A 21,752-nucleotide genomic window follows, 5' to 3' on the forward strand; every position below is an offset into this window, starting at 1 on the left:
CTGCCTCGATAAAGTTAGATGACTAACTCCTTTCACCCATATACGTTCACGTGTAACGGGTTGATACCACCTGACCTTATTCCCAAAGGCTTCCTGTACAAGTAGATGTTAATCCTTGTTTAGCTGAATTCTTTTCCTCACTGAACAGTGCTCCTAAAAAGTTGTGTTAACACAATATCTCACCAATCTCAAAGGTAATGGGAAAAATTAACCAGATTTTAGCTTAATGAACAAGCATTAAGAAAATACCATAATTAATGAACATTGAAAGTAGGGATTGATTTGCCCTGACCTGTGTGGCTCAGTTAGTTGGGTGTCTGTCATTCTGTTAAGCAAAAGACCACCAGTTTGATTCCCGGTCAGGTCACATGCCTGGTTTTGGGTTCTGTCCCAGTTGGGGAGCCTATGAGACGCAACCAATTGATGTTCCTCTCCCACACTGATGCTTCCTGCCCTCTCTCTCTCCCTCCTTTCCCCTTGCTTTAAAAACTAAATAAATAAAATCTTTTTAAATAAAGTAGGACTCACTTTTTAATTTCACATTGGGCAGTTTACTTACACTCACTGAGCCTCAGTCTCCTCAGCAAAATGGAGGGGTCAAGTTTTATTTCTAAAATCTCTTTAGACCCCCAAATTCTGTGGTTTGTGTTTCTCTTTTCACTTTACAGATTACTCCATAAATATTTAAGTGCCTACTGTGCACCTGAGGCTGGTTATACAGTTTTAACTATATGCTGTTGTATAACAGTGACTGCTATATCATGCTGAGAAAATCTTGCCACTGCTAATGAGTTCCAATGACTAGATCTCAACAAGTTTTTTGCATTTGCCGTTGCATTAATAAATTATATTAACCAATTAGGGGAAGAAGATGGCAGAGTGTCTGTCATATTTAAAATACAGAAATGGACGACTTCCGGCCAAGATGGAGGTGTAGGTGGAAACACTGTGCTTCCTCGCACAACCAAGTTTAAAGACAACAACGTTTTAGTAACAAAAATGCAGCCAAAATACAGAAAATTGAACTGTATTGAAGTCTGACAACAACGAACCATTCATCCAGACGGGTAAAAGAGGCAGAGTCAGCGGCGGAGCGGGGTCAGGCAAGAAAGATCAGCCGGACTGACCCAGGAGCTCAGGAGCACAGGCAGTGGTTGGCGGATCCCAAGCATGAGGTGGCAATGGGTGGACCCAGTGAGGGTGCAAGGTGGCTGGCTGACCGCAGTCACACATTAGTGCACAGATAAACCACGTGGAGGAGCAAGTGGTGAGACAGACTGCTCAGGCTAGGGCCCCAGCAACAGGAATTAGAGCCTGAAAGCACCAATTGGAAAGACTTTTGGGGTCAAGGGGCTGGGATAAGCTCCCAGGCTCACAAAGAGTTCTTTAGAGAGACCCACAGGGTCCTGGAGGGTGCACAAGCCCACACACCTGGGAACCAGCACTAGAAGGGCCCAATTTGCTTGTGGGAATCAGCAGAGGGGACCAAAATCCAAGACAGAGCAGAACAAACGCCATTGCCCCTCTCTGAACCCGCTCCCACATACAGCGTCAAAACCCAGCAACCTGGGTTGCCCTGCCCTGGTGAACACCTAAGGCTCCGCCCCTCACGTAACAGGTGCGAACAGACCAAAACATTAAGGCTCAAGAACAGCTCAAAGCCCCAGAGCCAATAAAGCTAAGCAACCAAGAGATAGCTAACCTTTCAGATGCACAGTTCAAAATACTGGTCATCAGGATGCTCACAGAATTGATTGATTTTAGTCACAAATTAGAGGAACAAATGAAGGCTAAACTAATTGAAATGAAGGGAAATGCACAGGAAACCAATAGTGATGGAAAGGAAACTAGGACTCAAATCAAGGGAGTGGACCAGAAGGAAGAAAAAAATGACCAAACAGAAAAGAATGAATAAAGAATTCAAAAAATGAGGAGAGGCTTAGGAACCTCCAGGACATCTTTAAACATTCCAACATCAGAATTATAGGGGTACCAGAAGGGGAAGAGGAAGAGCCATGTGTGGAAAACTTATTTGAACAAATAATAAAGGAGAACTTCCCCAATCTGGCAAAGGAAATAGACTTCCAGGAAATCCAGGAAGCTCAGAGAGTCCCAAAGAAGTTGGACCGAAGAAGGAACACACCAAGGCACATCATAATTACATTAGCCAAGATTAAAATGAAGGAGAGAATCCTAGAAGCAGCAAGAGATAAGGGGTCAGTCACCTACAAGGGAGTTCCCATCAGACTGTCAGCGCATTTCTTAAAAGAGACCTTCCAGGCAAGAAGGGGCTGGAAAGAAGTATTCCAAGTCATGAAATCCAAAGACCTACATCCAAGATTGCTCTATCCAGCAAAGCTTTCATTTAGAATGAAAGGGCAGATAAAGTGCTTCTCAGATACGGTCAAATTCAAGGAGTTCATCATCACCAAGCCCTTATTATATGAAATGTTAAAGGGACTTATCTAAGAAAAAGAAGATAAAAAATATGAACGGTGAAAAGACAGCAAACTCACAGTTATTAACAACCACACCTAAAACAAAAGCAAACCAAGAGGACAGCTAGATCAGGAGTGGAATGATAGAAATGGAGATCACATGGAGGGTTAGCAACAGAGGAGTGGCAGGAGGAGAAGGGGGGAGAAGGTACAGAGAATAAGTAGCATAGATGATAGGTAGAAAATAGGGGGGAGGGCAAGAATAGTATGGGAAATACAGAATCTGAAGAACTTGTGACACATGGACATAAACTAAAGTGGGGAATGGTGGGGGAGGTGGTGTGCAGGGCGGAGGAGAATGAAGGGGAAATGGGACAACTGTAATGGCATAATCAATAAAATATATATGTATAAAAAGAACTTATGACACATGGACATGAACTAAAGGTGGGGAATGTGGGTGGGAGGGGTGTGCAAGGGTGGAGGGGAATAAAGCAGGGGGAATGGGACAACTGTAATGTCATAAGCAATAAAATACATTAAAAAAAGAAAAAGAAAGATAAAAAACAAAAAAAATACAGAAATGGTTCTTTTGTTCCCCATAGTTTTTACTTTTTCTTCAGTTTGGTGGCTGTGATTACCATTGTAATCATTTAATTTATTCTCCTGGGAACTGAAAATAGATCGTGGTCTAACATGAAAAGAATCCACCATTTCTCTTAGGTTCGCATCTGTAGTGACACTAACTGGGGAGCTCTTAAGTACTGGAAATTCTCTGTGTTGTAAAAGGAGAAGCTAATCTATACCCGTGGCTTTGTTTGGCAGAAGTCCAACTCATAATAAAAGTAATTTGCAGATAGCAAGTGCAAGAGATTCTAATTAAAATAGTGCTAGATTTTCGGTTTGGCTTTTATTTTAATGAGTCAATAAAACAGAATTGTGGGTGATAGCTAATTTCATTCTGAAGGTAATAAGTTTTTGCCAATTTGCTCGCCTCTTCACCCACACCCCCCTCTCCCCCCAGTATTTCCAATACTAGCCACACCAGGTTAAGGGTCTTAAGAAAGATCCAAGTGCTGCTTTGTCTGCATGGACTGCAGCTAAGCTGTTTGTGTTCTTTCTCTCAAGTTAGTAGGAGTAATAAAGATATGTGTTGATTTTATTATTTATTTGTAAGCAATTAATGCTTTTTAAAAAAAGAAGATGAATTTAAAAAATTTTAAATCATGTCTTCCCCCACATGAGACATTTGTTTTCACATCGAAACATTGTAAAATATTATATTCCAAACCTTTTAAATACCTATATACTTTGTATCCTGAAACTGTGTCATTCTAGCAGTAATAGCAGCTAGCAACTGCTGAACATTCACTATTTGCCAGGCACAATTCTACTGACATCTGTATTTAATTTTTCCAACAACCCTGTCAGGTAAGATTTAACATTCTTCTAATTTCATAGGTGGGAAAACTGCGACACAGATAAATTAAGGGACTCGCCATAAGTCACATAGCTAATCAGTTGCAGGTACAGACCAGAATCCCAGGCAATCTGACGTCAGCCAGCCTGTAGGCCCTTGTTAGCACTCGCCGAGGGGCAGGTATCCTGATCACCCTCCATGGGAATAAACACACAGCAGAGCACTGTCTTCAGGGCTGCATGCAGTCCATTTTGCGGGTGTGACAATTGATAAAACCAATTTCCTGTTATTGGGCCCTTGGTTTGTTTCCAGTGTTTCTGTGATAAAACATTGCTATGGTAAACATACCACTCTGTGTATCGTTGCACATCTGTCTTGTTCTTTCCTTAGAATAAACTCCTATAAGTAGAATTCTTAGGTCACATTTTTTATTTTGAGGCTTCTATACAAATTTCCAAATCAGTTTCCAGGAAGATTTTTTTGAACACTTCCATCAGAACGTGAATTTCCCTGTGTCACCAATAATGAATTTTTTTCTAAGTCTTTGTTTCTGTGACCCTGGGAGAATTATATTTATTGTTTTATAAGGTTAAACTTTTATTTCCAAATAGTTCTTCGATACTTATATTCATAGATGGTAAAACTTCATTAGTGAATTGTCTGTTATTCTTTTGTTTTGTAAGGGTGTATTCCATTTTTTGTTAAGGATACACTATAATTATATATTAAGGACCTTAAGTTCTTGTCATGTATGATGCAAATATTTTCCCCCAGAAAACTTACATACAGATATGTTATTTTTATATGTGAAGGTCCCAAAGAAGAACCTGTAATAAAAAGAAGCTCAGAAAATATATAGCCTATCCTTAGTAAATGCATTTGAAAATGTCTTTCGGTCAATAATAAATGAAGCAAAATGAAGAGCTAACAAATAGGGAAGTCAGCGTTAATCAGAGTAATCGTTTAAAGCAGCGTGCTCCATTACAATAAAGCAAAAATGCTTTATTTTTCTATGAACTGTGGATCACTTTTGCTTTTTATCTATAAAGTGTGTTTACTACAATCTTTTTCTCTCTGTAGATTTTGTAGACAAGCAAATTCTCAGCTCATTTTCAGAGATGTGACCTACAGTGCACTGCGCCTCAAAGGATGGATTTTTGAAACAGGTTGTCATCATGGGCAAGGAAACTGCCAAAGGAGAGGAGATTTAGCGACACAGTCTTGATACTTTTTATTGATCGTCCAAGAGAATATAGAATCTCTAGAAATTAATTTTTTAAATGTTCTTCCAAATATAAAGATGCTTTATTTAATTTGTATGACGAGTTTAATGCTTCAAAACCCTCTAGGACTTCATATGATTTCAAATAACTTAGTTTAAAAGAAATTTATTGTAAGAACATTATTTTCAGTAGAGACAAAGGCCCCTTTTTCCCTTTCTTTTTTTTTGGCTTGGGAGAGGAAGATGAGAAATGCTATTCTGGGGACAAGAGTCCCAGCAGAAGGGAATCCCCTGGCAGTTTTGGTAGAAAACCAGCCTCCAGAGGAAAAGGACTTGAGCTTTAAAACGGAGTGGTGATGAGCTCCAGGTGGAGGGGATGTCCCTGAGACTAGGGACGGGTCAGGACCAGCCTGCGTGGGTAGCAACGCTACTTTATAGAGGGACCATGGAGCTGATTCATTAGAAATGGATGTGTTTCGTTTGGAGGTGCTCGCCTTCCCACTTCTCGAGGGAGGATCAGTTATGGCTCCAAGGAAGTGACTGTATTTTGCTCAGGGCCACATTGTTCCCTCTTGCCTTCATTAAAGGAAAACTAATAGTAGTAGTAGTAGTAGTAGTAGTAATAAATAAAATGTAAATTCTAAAACCCTTTCCCCTTTATTTTCCAGAAAATAAGTCACGTAAGCATCTACAAAGTGAATAGTGATTAATTTGAGGGATGGTGTCATCTTTTGTTTTAAAATGTTTTGGAATTCTTTTGTGGTGCTGTACATATAGAAAATAATTTTTGCTCTTTATATTTCTGAGGTGAATGTGGATATATATACATGCTCATGTATTTAGCCTACATTTTCAAATTGATGTTTTCAGTGGGGGGAATTGCAATTTATTTGAATAAATATACTTGGAAAGATGGATGACAAGCCAGCCTTCTCATCCTCGGGTAATTACATTTGCAATTACGGTCAGGATGCTGATTTGTTATGGTTGCATATGACATTCATGAAGGTTTAGTAAGGAGGTTAGAAAACTCAACTTTTTGACTCAAGCACTGCAATATCCATTTCTCTTTGATTCCCGATTCCTGGCAGTGGAAACGGGAGGGGAAGAGTGGTAGAGACCCCCATACACATTTCCTCTAGAGACAGAATAGAACTGCTCCGAAGCAAAGTTTCTGTTCTCACTGATTCAGTCAACAAACCTTAGCTGAGCAGCTTACTATGCCAGACACATATTTGTTTTCGGTGTCATTCCTTTATTCAAATCCACTCCTGAGAAAGGCTTCCCCTCCCCTGCCTTCCCACAGCAGACACACGGGGCCTTTGTGCCGTTCAAAAGGTCTGGATCCTTTCTGCATAGAAACTCAAGCCTTGTATCTCCTTCCTTGAATGTACTGCTAGGGTGGAGTTTTAGTTTTAAAGACCTTTTTTTTCCTTTCTTAAAATAAACCCTAAGACAGAAACGTATTTTAGAGAAAAAAGAAGAGATTATATCATGAGTGTGTTCTCGTGTTATAGCATACTTGTGAACATTTTAATGACTGGGCATTATTCCATTGTGTGCCCCAATTTCTGAACATTCACCCAGAACGTGGCTCACAATTTGCATCTGTGTCCTTAAGTCACCGTTTATGAACATTTGTAAGACCCTTTGGGCAAATTGCCAACCCAGTTTCAGAGAGTTTGTAGCATCGTACAGTCCCATTACAGGTCTCTTAACTGTTCATATCGTAGCACCCTTACCATCATTGGATACCTAAAACTTTCAATTGTCACTGGTTTTTTTTTTAATTTTTATTTTTCTTATTACTAGTGACATTGGACATTTTTTACATGCTTATTAGACATTTTTTTGTTCCTTTTTCCTGAGTTGTCTGTATATGTCCTTTGCTTGTATTTCTGTCGGAGTTTGTATTTTTCTTATTCACTTATGTCAACTTTTTTCATATTAAGGATATTAACATGTATCCTTATCTTCAATATTTACTGATCACATTCAGGCAAAAATCCCTCCAATTATATCATTTGCCATTGTATTATCACTTAGACCAGATAACTTGTTTTATTCAGTGAGATCAGCTTTATCTCATTTTATGTGGGAGGTGGTTTTCAATGTTTAGTAATTAAGAATACATACTTTAGAGCAGAGTAAAGAAAGTATCTATTCTAGAAACTTATATAAAAGGGAGAATGTATAAGAGTTAAATTGCAAGGGACCTTGGTCCTACCAACCCTACTGTACCAGCAGACTCATTTGTATTCCTACTGTGTTGGATGCATGGCCACTCTTGTGTAGTTTATAAAAATGCAAAACTAAGAGATCTGTCCCCGGACTAAGCACTGAAGAGAGGTAGTGAGCTGCTTTGGAATTTATTAGATTCCAGAAAAAGTTCTAGCCATCCCTCATTCCCACACCTGCAGTTGCCCTGAACAGCAGCCCTTACGCGTTCTCCTTTTCCTTTCAGACAATTCCTCCTCACTCCAGGAAGATGAAGAGATAGACATGGAGGCCATCAGCTGGCAGGCCAGCAGTCCAGTCATGAACGGACACCCTGCCACCCCAGTGACCTCTGCTCGTTTCCCCAGCTGGGTCACTTTTGATGACAATGAAGTGAGCTGCCCTTTGCCACCCGTCACCTCTCCTCTGAAGTTGAACACACCACCTATTGCATCTGTGATCCCGGATGTACCTTATAATGCAACGGGCTCGTTTAAGAAGCGGGAACGTCCCAAGAGCACTTTGATGAACTTCTCCAAGGTTCAGAAGCTGGATGTTTCCTCCTTAAACCATCCTCCTTCCGTAGTGGAGGCTCCACCTTGGAGGGCAACCAATCCTTTCCTGAATGAGACTCTCCGGGATGTACAGCCCTCCCCTATCAACCCTTTCAGTGCTTTCTTCGAGGAGCAGGAGAGGCGCTCCCAAAACAGTTCCACTTCTAGCACCACCGGCAGAGGCCAGAGAGACTCCCTCATTGTCATCTACCAGGACGCCATCAGTTTTGATGACTCGAGCAAGCACCAGTCACACTCTGACGCTGTTGAAAAACTCAAACAGCTCCACATCGATGACCCTGACCACTTACGCAATGCGACACTGCCTGATGATGACCCAGTAGCCTGGCTTGGACTGGAGGACTACCCACCTGGTTTGGCACTCTCCCAGCCCAGGGATGGGTGGCCAATGATGCTAAGGATCCCGGAGAAGAAGAACATCATGTCCTCCAGGCACTGGGGACCCATCTACATCAAACTGACAGAGAGTGGCCACCTGCAGCTATATTATGAGCAGGGCCTAGAGAAGCCATTCCGCGAGTTCAAGCTGGAGAGCTGCCATGAGATTTCAGAACCTCGGCTCCAAAACTACGACGAGAATGGCAGGATTCACAGCTTGCACATAGACCGTGTCACCTACAAGGAGAAGAAGAAATACCAGCCCAAACCTGCCGTTGCCCACACAGCTGAGAGGGAACAGGTGATTAAGCTGGGCACCACTAATTACGATGACTTCCTGAGCTTCATCCGTGCCGTTCAGGACTGTCTCATGGATCTGCCGGTGTTGTCAATGGACTTGAGCACAGTTGGTTTGAACTACCTTGAAGAGGAGATTACAGTGGATGTCAGAGATGAATTCTCTGGCCTTGTGAGCAAAGGAGACAGCCAGATTCTCCAGCACCATGTCTTGACACGGATCCACATTCTGAGTTTCCTCTCTGGGCTTGCAGAGTGTCGCTTGGGCCTCAATGACATCCTCGTCAAAGGGAACGAAATAGTTTCCCGGCAAGACATCATGCCAACCACCACCACCAAGTGGATCAAGCTCCACAAGTGCCATTTTCACGGGTGCGTGGATGAGGATGTATTCAACACCTCGCGGGTCATTCTGTTCAACCCTTTGGACGCGTGCCGCTTTGAGCTCATGCGGTTCAGGACGGTGTATGCTGAGAAGACCTTGCCTTTCACGCTCAGGACGGCCGCCAGCATCAACGGGGCCGAGGTGGAGGTGCAGAGCTGGCTGAGGATGTCCACCGGCTTCTCCTCCAACTGTGACCCTCTCACTCAGGTTCCCTGCGAGAACGTGATGGTCCGTTACCCTGTGCCCAGTGAGTGGGTGAAAAACTTCCGCAGGGAAAGTGTCTTGGGGGAGAAGTCTTTGAAAGCCAAAGTGAACCGGGGGGCCAGTTTTGGTTCAACCAGCACATCTGGCTCTGAGCCTGTCATGAGAGTAACTCTGGGAACTGCCAAGTATGAACACGCCTTCAACTCCATCGTGTGGAGGATAAACCGACTGCCTGACAAAAACTCCGGTAGGTGGAGGGTCCTCGTCCATGAAACTCACCACGCGGTTGCCAACGAGCGGGGTCCAAGTTCCACATCCGCGTTCCCGATGAAGTGCTGAGTTCTGATGTGTGATGGGAGTGGTGACGGAGGGGGCGTGGGACAAGAAAGGCAGAAATAGTTGAGCACAGTAGGTAACAAACACAGATGGCCCAGTTTACTCCGTCTTTTCACCTCCTTAGTGATCACACGCCTTCTGTAAAACCGGGCACTATTCTCAGCTGACCTGCTTGCTAAGCAGCTTCCCAGGGCAGCTTATGAATTTGTATTCCTCTCTGACTCGTTAAAATACTACCTGCGGGGCTGGAAGCTATCCACTTCTAGATCCTAGAAGGCTTCTGGGTTCCGAAGAGAGATTTTTCTAACTATGCCTTGGTGTAGGTAAAAAGGCCGGGTTATTATGGCCAATCATATGTGCACTTACAGGTGAGGAGTATATCATTCCAGCCACCCTGTGAAAGGCCTGTCAGTCATAACATCTCAAGCTCAGAGCTGGGATTTGGGGAGAGAGAAGAGGAGAAATGGCCTCTGATCAGACTGAAGCTCCAGCCCGGATAAGCAGGTCCAAAAAGGTGAAATTCTATCAGACTAAAAGGAAAGGAAGGGATGTTTGATTTAAAGAAAGAAACAAAGCCAACCGGCCGACCTGGCCTGCTCACAGCTACGGGGGCTGGTTTTGTGCTTGCGTGAGCCCAGAAGGCAATGCCTTTCCCCAGGGTTCCGGAGAGGTTTTTTGTTGTTGTTGTTGTTTTACTAACAACAAACCAGGGAGCAGTCAGACCAGCGCTAACAGCTTGTTTGTTGGCGTACGACCGGGTGACCCCAGCAGCAGGCAGCCCGTGGTCCTATGCCCTTTTAAACCACTTCTATCTTGTTTATAATAAACTTTGCTCATCTGTTAACAGAAGTGAATATCCTAGCCAAGCTAAAAGAGTACGGTTGGGAAGACTGTTGACTGGAATGTCTTTCTCTTGTGCAGATATTCCTCTTTCCATTCTCACCATTAAATGCTGACAGTGTGTTTGAAGTCTTCATTTCCTGTCCCACGTGGAACGGCTGTGTTGCCATACCCTGCACATAATCTGATGTGAAGGCAAGAGATAGTAGGAGCTGGGCCACTCCCCAGGCGCTCCAGGCTGCAGACACCCACCAGGGCACCCTGTGGCAGACACTGGGCGTGACAGTGCAAACTGAAGAGACGATTGGACCTCTGTGTCTGGGGCTGGATTTGCCACCCTCTGCTTCTAAACAGACATGATTTTTAAAACAAAGTCTTTCTCTCTCTGCTTGCAAATTCATTTCCCCTGAAAGATCCCCGTATCCTCCTGACAATAGCACTGTGATTTCTACCTCAGCCACAGGGCCCATCTGACTTGATGGAGGGAAGGAGAAACTCTGAATTCTTTGGCACAGAGGCCTTGGGACGAGACCACAGTGACAGGGAGACAATTACTGTTTAACCTGCTGGACACTTGACCTGGGAAAAACAAGGCTTCAGGTGTATGTTTATTGGAATTTTCAGCTCTTAAGTGTACTAGGAATGGATTCAGATAACTTGAATTTGGAACTGTTGGGTTTTTCAAGGTGAAAAACGAGGCTTACTCAAACCTGGTCATTTTACATATGAGAAAATTAAGGGCCAGAAGGTGACATGACTCATTGGAAATTGCAAAGCCACGTCCAGAGTTCTTTTTGCAATACCACAGTGGCCTTGTAGTAGATGCCACCAAATAGACACAAACTTGACACAATTTCCACTGTGGGAACAGAATTGCAGTCTTCCCAGTGTGTACACACACATCTCATTTGTTTCCAACTTCTTCCTCTCAAATATTTAAAAGTATCACCCGAGGGAGTTTTGCTTAGAAGCAGCAAAGACTGACTGGCTACTACAAGGGAAGAAAAGTTGTACGAAGGGTGTGGGTGGCTCAGAGAATTGAAGGAAGGATAGCTCTTGATAGAAGGAACTACGGGGCGTCTCCTCAGTTGCGGCCATCGGGACAAATCACAGGCCACTTTCTGTCCTTGTGCCATTTGGCTCAAGAGTCAAGGAGGACAGTGCATTTATACTTCCACTGAGATGACATAACAGTGCTGGGGAAGATTTCCCAAAAGGGGGGTGGGGTAGGGGGATTGTTATCAGAAGGAAGAGGAATGAATGTAGGACAGGGGGAAACTAGGTCTTCAGCAGACACCTCCCCAATGCTTCCCAGCGGGGCAGCATTCAGCAGGCTCAAGGCCAAGTAAATGCAGCTTACACATTACATATGTATTTCCAGATGACCGAGACCTTATTTGTGAAAGATTTTGGAAATGCAGGAAAGCATAAAGATATTTGGGACTGTTTCTCACTTAAATTTCCTGCCCCCACCCCCACCCCCACCCCAATCACTGCTTTTGCTGTCATGGTTGTATAGATTTAGAAGTAAAACTTCCCAAAAGAAGGGCTACTTATAATACTTCTGGCCAATGGTATGCTTCTGTATCAGTTTAGGAAATTGATGGTATCCTTCTCTGGAAACTTGAGATGTATAGGATCAGAATTCCAGGGAGACTGCAGGTTCTTACCATTGCTGCACTCACTGTGTCCAGCCCCAGGCCACCCCATCCGGTGCCCAGAAACCAGAGAATTGATGATCATCTATTAGTAATTGTCCCCTGTCCCCCTCCCCCCCTTTGGAGCTCTTCTGTCTTGGTCTTCAGACAGCTTTGAGGAGGTGTCTTTCATAGATTGTTTTCATAATCCTCACACCTCCATCGACAGTGGAGGAGGCCTGAATCTCTGCACACCTCTTCCCACCCGCATTGGCCCTGCATCCCTACCCCGTGGAAGGCAGAGCAGTCAGAGCACAGGCAGCAAGCGTGCGTGGTCCAGCAGGTCGCCAGCCCTGGCTCTGCTGGCACCCCAGGCCTGCAGCCACAGCAGTGGGTCCCAACCCCAGCCTTCAGGATGAACAGACTGCCATTGGATTCCCGCACAGCTCCACCAGCAGGGCCCCGCCCCACCCTGTGCAGCCCCACCTCTGCTCGCTCTCAGCCCACCCCACCCTCCAGTCCTAGAAGGTGTCAGAACAAAGCACCAGTGCTGGCACGTGCCCAGATCCTCTGCCAGGAAACCAAACATTCTGTCCTGCAAAGGTAGCTTTTCTTTGCTGGAATCCCAGTTCTTGTTAGACCAGATGAAGAGCAAACAATCCCAATACGGTACCTTCCTTTTATGGAAAATAGAAATCTGGATTTTAATGTTAAATTTCCTCAGATTCATCAAGATATGTGATATAGTGCATGGGCTCATTAGTTAATCACCATAAGTTAAACTATACCAGCTTTCAAAATTGCACTTCCTATTTGTCCACCAGCCCACACTTCCATTAGTTGATGCTGGGAATCGAGAAAGAATGTTGCTTTCATAGAGTCTGCTGTGAGTACCCTTTGGTGGGGTGATAGAAGAGAGTCAGATTTTTTGTTGTTTTTAAGTTTGTTTGTTTGTTTGTTTATTGAGAAGGGGAAGGGAGGGAGAAAGAGAGGGAGAAAAACATCAATGTGTGGTTGCCTCTCACAGGCCTCCTACTGAGGACCTGGCCCACAACCCAGGCATGTGTCCTGACTGGGAATCAAACCAGTAACCCTTTGGTTCTCAGGCCAGCACTCAGTCCACTGAGCCACACCAGCCAGGGCAGAAGAGAGACAGTTTTGTGGAAAATAATGATTTATCAATATTTCAAATGTGTAAATAAAGGTCACTAGATAAAACTGTTCTTCAAGTTGCTATTTAATTAAATTAAGAAACTCCTCTAGCCTTGGCTGGTGTACCTCAGTGGATTGAGCACGAGCTGTAAACCAAAGGGTCACCAGTTCAGTTCTCAGCTGGGCCACGTGCCTTGGTTGCTGGCCAGGTCCCCAGTACAGGGTGTGTGAGAAGCAACCACACGTTGATATTTCTCTCTCTCTCCTTCCCCTTTCTCTCTCGCATTTCTCTCATTTCCCATGACCCTAAATAAAATATTTATTTAAAAAAAGAAAGACAGAAACTCCTCTATGTGCTATGTAGTGATTTAAATATATAGCAGTACATTGAGAGAGGTTTAGGACATAATTTACAGTCAGTCAGTCAGATCTGAGTTTTATTCCCAGTACTATAATTTAATGGCCCTGTGACCTCAGGCAATTACTTAAACCTCTCAGAGAAATTTCATTTTCCTGATCTGTAAAATTGGGTTATTAATACCTAACTCATTAAGAATGAAATTAGATAATGCTCTTACGTGTTTAGCAGTCTCTGGCCTGTAATAAATGTTTAATATATGATAGCTATATATTTATATCTGTGGTACACAATTTTTAAAAATTGAATGGATTCATTTTTTAAATATTATAGTTTTGGCCATTATATGTATCTTAAATTCCTTTCCCAAAACCAGTCTAAACTTTCCTATTAATTACCTAAAGTTTTACTCTTCAGAAGTAACCACTGAAATAACTCACATTTGTGAAGCGGAGCAAAACAAGTACTTCACTCTGTAATGTTTTCCTTGGAGAGAGGGTGTGTATGGCCTCACTCTCTGAGATTAAAAAGTCCTGCCCAGACCAATAAAGGAAATTGGAATTGTTTATTTGGGAAAACTCAGATAACTAAGGGCTGTTTCAGTTACGTAATGAAATCAAAGCCATGTGCCATTGTTTATCCACAGTGAGTTACTGTGTGGCGGTTCTTACAGCTGACTTCCCCTGTAGACCATGTCGTCCTGCAAACCTGGTCTTGAGGTCTGGGAACCAAGAGGTTGCAACTCAGACACAGCGGTTAAAACAACGTGGAGTCGGCTCAGTTCAGTTCTTAGCTCTGCCACTTGCTAGTAGAATGTAATGCTGTGACCTCCAGGGATGTTATGAAGAGAATCTGGAAAGCATTTAGCACCGAACCTGGCCCGGAGCGCTCACCAAACACATCCTACTACATCTGATGAATGACCATGACGACAGAGCTTCGAGACTGGCAGTCACAGGAATAAGCTTGAAGTCTTTCCCCTCAAACATCTAGCGATAATTCTCAACTGAAAATCAAACCTGCAGTGTGCCAGTCGAGTGCAGTAGAACGAGCCGTGGATTTATAGAATTAAAGAACAGGAAAGGACTGTGCCTAACACTGTCCAGCCCACCCTCTGCTAGCCTTCCCCCACTCTCCCACTTCCCAGAGGAGGAGCCGAGGCCTGGAGAGAGTACGGGACTTGGGACTTGGGTGCGGGATCTCTCCCACCCCACAGGAGAGCTGGAAGGCAAACGCAGGGATCCCGACTCAGCCTGTGTGCTCTCTGGTGTGCACTGTGCTTCCCTGATAGAAAGTGCTGTAAGGGCTTCATCATTTCCACATGCCGTTCACCCCCAAAACATGCCAAAAACATTTTTTTAAATATGAAATGCTATGAAGAAAATTCATTTACCTTTCAAAGGTCGTGGGTGATTTTGCTCCAGGTGGCTGTCACTGATGTTTTATACAGCCCCCGTCTCTTAGTATTTGTGCTGGGTTCACGTATCACTCCGACCTGAGCAGGCAGAATGACCTGTGGTTCCCAAGCCACGGTTCTATGGCTAGGAGACCAGGCTGCTGTAATTACAGGGTGTGTGTCAAAGGGGCTGAGGCACATGCAGTGAGATTCTGCAGAGCCAAATCCTCTGCTCGGCGTGGACCCACTGGAAGACTTCCAGGCCTCCTTTGTTTCTGCGGAGGTTCTTCCACTTCTTCCCGAAGAGCCTGATCTGTATATTCTTTGTCTTTGTTTCATAGCTTCTGGTCACCCACACTGTTTCTTCTGCCACCTTGAACTTGGCTCTGACCAGGAAGTGCCTTCCAGATTTGCCAATCACGTGAATGTTGAGTTCAGCATGCCCACGACCTCTGCCTCCAAAGCTGCTGTCAGGTCCATCTCTGTGGAAGACAAGACGGACGTCAGGAAATGGGTCCATTACTCTGCACACTACAGCTACAAGGTAGCCTGGGGAGGCATCTGGCCAATGTCCCTAAGTTCGTTTGTTCACCCCTGTAGCCACCCCCCGTCTCCTTCCTTTTTGTAGTGCCCGCGCCCTGGGTGCAAAGTGTTCTCTTACCACCTTGGAGACAGCTCGCCATGGTACCTAGCCATGGATGAATCTGCTCTGGTTGTTTTTAAATTAATTAATTAATTAATTTTTAGAGGGGAAAGGAAGGAAGGAGAGAGAGAAATATCAATGTATGGTTGCCTCTGGTGTGTCCCCTGCCAGGAACTGGCCTGCAACCCAGGCATGTGCCCTGGCTGGGAATCGAACCATGATCATCTGGTTCGCAGGCCTGCACTCAATCCACTGAGCTACACCAGCCAGAGCATCTGATTTAAATGAATAATCACTCTAGTGGGCAAGAGAAAGGTTGGGGAAAAAATAGAGAAGCTGGTGAGAGAGGAGAATACAGTGTCTTTCAGTCATCATAAACAGCAACGTACAAAAGAGGAACGGGTTAAAGGGATTATTATTACTTATTCGTAAGATGATTCGTGTTGCAGAGAAGTGAATTTGGAAGTTGAGGGGACTGGCAGGAAAGTGCTAACCCAAAGCTTAGATTTCAGCTACAGGAGTTGAGTCAGCGGGTCTGAGTAAAATTAGGACATATATGACCTGGTCACTGGGCTGTAACAGAACAAATCCCAAAAGCCAAACCAGCTTCTAGAATAGTAACAGGATCAGGGCTGCAGAGGGAGGGAACCAAGTTAGACTGTACTGATGCGAAAAACGATTTTGTCCCCAGGAGTGAGAGATTCAGTAAGAGGACATTGATGATGGAAAATGGAAAGTTACTAAAGAAGGGTTTTACAAAGTGGTTTAATAACTTTCAATTCATAATAGTCGCCTTAGGTTTATGTGGTGATTTATTATGTTTTAATAGCTTCCCTTGTTCTATGATCTACCAAAAAGGACCAATACTCCATCTTGTGGCCAAAAAGAAAACACCCCGGCACTTTGCTCAGATTTGACCCTGGTCCAGCTATTTCAGCCTTTTCTTTTCTCTTTTTAAAGATTTTACTTATTTATTTTTGGAGAGAGGAAGGGAGAAAGAAAAAGGAGAGAAATAGCAATGCATCTCATGCACCTGCAGCTGGAGACCTGGCCCACAACCCAGGCATGTGCCCTGACTGGGAATCGAACCAGCGACCCTTTAATTTGCAGGCCGGTGCTCAATCCTCTGAGCCATACCAGCGAGGGCTATTTCAGCCTTTTTCATCTCATGGCACACATAAGTACTAACATTCTGTGGCACACCAAAAATATAGTATACTTTTTGCTGATCTGATTTTAAAAACAGGTGTAATTTTGACTCATTCACACCGGACAGCTATTGAAGTGTTGGCTGTTGTCATTTTTTTATTTGACAATCTAAAGGAAAAGAGGTCAGTGCCCCTGACTAAATGGTCACATGGCGCATGTTTTAAAAATTCTCGCCCCAGCACACTGGTTGAAAATCGCTGCTCTGGTCAATGGTTGTGTCTCGAATTTTTCCCCTCATCATAAACATCCAAATTGGAGTTCGGGGAGCAGCTTCATTTATGACTCTCCCCAGCCGTGAAGGATTCCTTGCCTGGCTTATAAGAGGCTTCAGTTGAGGTGTGTCACTTTCAGGGCAAGATTAATTTCTAATTCCTTAATAACTGCAGGTACAGTATTTTGGAGATGATATGAGTAGAGCTGTAAACACTGCAATACTTGGCTTGGAAACTTTTTAAAGAGATAAAGTAATGGGAAGTGTAAACAGCCAATGCAAAGGCATCATTCACCTATAGACCTGTGTGGTTGCCGGCCGTGTGCCTGCATCATTGGGATACAGTAGGGAATAGGGGAAGCCCCTGTCCTACGGAGCCTATGGGAGGTAGAGCAGCGCTGGGCAAGTGTATTGCAATGCAAGGTGCAGTGGGAATATGCACCTCACTCTACCTAAAGAATCAAGAATAGCTTCACGGAAGAGATGACCTTTGGGTGACTGTGGAAGGCAAAGAATAGTAATTTTCCAGAAGGACTAGGAGGGACAGGGAATTCCAGACCAAGCAAAGAGTGTGTACAGAAAGAAAATTGTAATAAGCACAGGGTCAGTAGTTCCAGTGGGGCTGAAATCCAATACAGCACAAAATTATAGGGAAATCGCAAAGAACCTAAACTTAGTGAGGTATTCTCTCTCGGTGTGTTTATTTCTTGGGATGTTTTTCTCCTCTTTCTGATAGTTCTCTCCACCTTCTATTCTTGGCAGGTGGAGATGGAGCAAAAAAAGAGTTTGAGGCCGGACTTTGAAGGAGAGGAAATGGAAAATCCCAAGGAGTGTGGGGTCCAGTGATGAAGCCCCACCGAGGGGCCCGGACCCCAGAGTCACAATAGGATAGCATCCTGAATCACTGAAGTTCAAGTCAGTGCCTACTACGACCACTCCGTGCTGGGAACAGTGTATTGGACCTTCCTGTTTGTGGTTGCCTGTATTGTAACCGGAAGGCCTGAGGCAGTTGCTTTGGAGGCTCTGACCGTGTCTGCAGCACCTGGTTCCCCTGACTTGGAGCTTGTAAATCAAGCCGCCTCCTCTCTCTCCCAGCGCTCGGGTGTGGTTTGTTGAGACTTGAGAGTCAGGAAAAGAACCTCCCACACTGGCGTTGGCACAATTACCTTCTGGTGTTCTCCTGTCCCTTACATGGGTTTCTGGAAGATACGGTCTTGAGAAGTTCATTAGGAATCCACCTCTGTCACTCCCTCTAGAAATAGTTCAGCAAAGGGACAAAGCAAATTTCCACTTTAGGTTTCCTGGTCCTTTCATAGGTGTCTCCAGTATTTAAATGTTAACACTATGCAATAGCAGTTTTTGAAACGTTTCCCTCCTGGTTCCAGACTGTTGGGTTGAGACCCTTTTTCCATCTTCCTAAGGTTTCAGTCACAGGGTTCACCACCCTAAGTCGCAATGGACAGTGGGAAGCAGGCACCACAAGATGCTTTTTTATTCTGTGCTCAGTCCCATGTTCTGTAAAGGGAAAGCAAACCTGAGCTTATGTTTCTTCATTCTGGGGAAAAGAGACATTAATTGTAAGATTATATTCAGTTGAGGAGACAGCTTCAATCTCAGTGAATTCCCACATCCACCCTGAAAAATAGAGGTCATTTCTGATTCCTGAAACACATGGAGATATGTAACTTCAGGCATTTGGGAGCATTTTTTTTATATCTCATAGCCAATAGACAGTGCATAAGTCAGACTTTACAGGAAATGTATGCTGAAAAGATTGTTTAAAAGCTGTTTCAAAATTAAGTTTGTATGTGCTTTTCCCAGAAATCTAGAGTTTGATAATCATAGTATTGTAATAGATCTAAAAGGCAGAAGATTCTGGGGTACAGATGGTGGGAAAGCCATTATTTTTTTCAGTGCTGGGAACATTAAATCCTGATTCTAAGAGTCTGGGACACTCAGTTTTCTTCACTTTCATTCATTCCCGCTCACATTCGGTACGTCTGATTCTTATTTGTACGTTGGTATTTTCTTACCAGATAAGAAACTACATCAGCCATCCCAGAGGGGATGCCTGCTCTGCAACGCAAAGGCAGTTCCTGTCTGCCTTTCTGTATCTCTGTGCAGAATGGAACAGGGGGGCAGAGGGCACACTCCCCAGATTCATAGATGACCCAGAGATAGACATACATCCAGTCTGCTGACCAGCAGACTCAGGATTAATTTATTTGGTGACTATTCATTGAATTCTCACTATGTACTGAAACTAGGATATAGAAATCATTGTAATTTATTTAAATACCTGAGCACAAGACTGAGACTAAAAATAAGAAATTGATTGAATAGGCATTAATGAGAAACTACATTTTGAGTTTTTGTAAATGTAACCCTCTATGTACAGTATGGTGTATGTGGATGTGTGTGTTTGTTGGTGGGAAGGGTATTGGAAAGTCCTGGTTTCACAGCAGTGCACGTAGAAATGTTTTCTTTTGGAAATAATTCAATTTTGAATCAGGAGTATGTTGTGGCTGTTCACAGAGCTGTTTCGTCCGACCTGTGTTGATAGAAGTCCAGGGAGCAGACCACCTCTGGATGGAGGGTTGGACTCAACTCTGGGTACCATCCTTTAAGAGAGACCTTAATCAGTTGATTGTGTCCAGAGGCAGGTGGCCAGGGTTGTGAAGGGTCAGATTGTATAAGAAACAGGGGAATGGGTCCCTGAAGAACAGAAGGTGTAGCAGGAAAGGGAGTGTAGGAAAGGAGGAAATGACCTAATAGCCGTAACTGAGATTTCCGTTGAGCTAGAAGAAGGGAGAGGACTTTGACTCACACCGTGTAGCTTCAACGGGCAAAAACAGGAACCAAGGGGAACTTTATACCTAACAGATATTTGATCTAATAGAAGAAAGAGTTTCTGAATAAGAGTTGTTTTAAAGAGGCGTGAACTCAAGTAGTAAAATTTCCTGCTGCAGCAGATGCCCAAGCAAAGGTTAAGGTGGCAATCTAGCCCAGATGTTTCAAAAGGGACTCTTACATTGGCTTTGAGCTGGGTGACTGCCAAGATCCCTCTACATATAGGGTTAGGCTCCGTAGTAATAGGGCTGTCTAACTTAAGCTGTTTTTCTTTGATGAGGGTCTGTCATCCTCTTTGATACATAGTGGGGTCCCCCAGGGAGCTCTGTCAAGTGAGGCCACAGGCATCCCCCCCTCCTCTTGTACTAAAAACACATGAGTTTCCTCACAGAAACATCAGGATGAGTTGAAGAGTTGGCAAGGTGAAGGTCATTCCAGCACCTTCCCTACCCAAGGTTAGCATCCATGCACCCTCTCAAGATCCCTGCCTCGCCTGTGAGTTCACATGTATTGCTTGTGGGACCTTTTATCCTCACTTGGTTAGTTTTCATTGCCTTCATGCTTTCAGCTGGCCTTTTTAAAAAAATAAAACAAGTGCTGGGAGAATCCCTTCTACCCTATCTTTCCCTTCAGCAAGCAAATTATTATTAATTTGGAAAAGCCTACCACCTTGATGTCTTCAAATTTCTTTTCCCTCTACTGTTTGGGGAAAATGATTATAGTATTATATTTCCCATTTAGGGTCATGGGAAATATAATACTATCTATTTCCAGACTCAGTGTTTCGGTAATAGCCTCCACAGAAAACACATTTGCAAATTATCCTTTTGATGGGTAATTTTAGGTTCAGGTTCTAAGTTTGTTGCCTACACCTGGATTTTGTCGGTATGGGCACAAATAATTATATGTTAGTAATGTAGAAATATTAAAAGTGAATTAATTTTACCAATATATAGTATTACTACTAGAACAGAAATTACACTCAGGCCTGCGAACCAAAGGATCGTGGTTCGATTCCCAGTCAGGGCACATGCCTGGGTTGCAGGCCAGTTCCCAGCAGGGAAGGCAAGAGAGGCAACCACACACTGCTGTTTCTCTCCCTCTCTCCTTCCCTTCCCCTCTAAAGATAAATAAATAAAATCCTTTAAAAAAAAGTAAAGGTAGGGAGAACATGCGAAAATATTTTTTTAAAAAAAGAAATTACATGTCACATATCAAGAGCTGTGTGTGGGTGTTTTTTCAGTCTAGTGGCTTGCCTTTTTACTTTATAGTAGGAGGATGAGAAAAGCACTCATTGTGATGTGTTGGACAAGGAAACATGAGGCGTTCTGTGGGGCCGATAAAGCCCTGTGCCACTCTTGTAAACAGGGTACTGGTTATTCCTTATCAACACTTTGCCTCTCACTTATGTTAAATTTTATCTGCAGTTAATACTTTTGTAGTTGGCTTCCCCGCCTCTACATTCCTGCATCATTGGCAGGTTCATAACCCTAGAGAACATTGTTAATATGAAATATTTCTTGTTTGAAGTAAGAATAATTTCTATTCAGTCCAGTGAGTGGGTGACGGTGGGATTTATTTCCCTAGAAATTCACAGACCCAAGAAATGTAATCCACAAAGGCGAGGAATGTATCTGAATAGTTTCCAGGACTTAGCACAGAGCTTGGAATGTGATAGATTTCAGCCACGTCAAAGCCTTGCTGGTAAGACCAACATATATTAATGAAATAAAGGGAAATAACTAGGTATTCCATAAATGTTTACTGAATGCATACTTACCCCCAAGACTCTGCTTAACTTTTACTTATCATCAAAAACTTATATTAAAGCAACATGCATGCTTTCTTTCCTGAAAATCTTAAATGATTTTTCTTCCCTTTTATTCCTGCTTCTACTGTCAACTAATGATAACCATCAGCCCTTAAGCACTTAATGTGCAGCTGAATTTACACTATAATGTACTTTATTCATATAGAAGAAAAC

General features: G+C 43.5%; 1 protein-coding gene across 2 annotated transcripts in view; it reads left to right on the forward strand.

Annotated features, from left to right (window-relative positions):
- STON2 (stonin 2) overlaps positions 1-20,347 on the forward strand; it is a 126,323-nt gene extending 105,976 nt beyond the window's left edge. For both annotated transcript variants that reach the window (XM_037031182.1, XM_037031183.1), the window contains 3 exons: positions 7,545-9,383; positions 15,197-15,399; positions 17,681-20,347. In XM_037031182.1, coding sequence (XP_036887077.1) covers positions 7,545-9,383; positions 15,197-15,399; positions 17,681-17,764 — 2,126 coding nt within the window. In that variant the 3' untranslated portion in view covers positions 17,765-20,347. The remainder of the gene's footprint in view (positions 1-7,544; positions 9,384-15,196; positions 15,400-17,680) is intronic.
- The last annotated feature ends 1,405 nt before the right edge of the window (positions 20,348-21,752 follow it).

Source organism: Sturnira hondurensis, unplaced genomic scaffold (assembly GCF_014824575.4).
Source record: "Sturnira hondurensis isolate 20B ecotype Veracruz unplaced genomic scaffold, ASM1482457v3 Scaffold0021143, whole genome shotgun sequence".
NCBI classification, from domain to species: Eukaryota; Metazoa; Chordata; class Mammalia; order Chiroptera; family Phyllostomidae; genus Sturnira; species Sturnira hondurensis.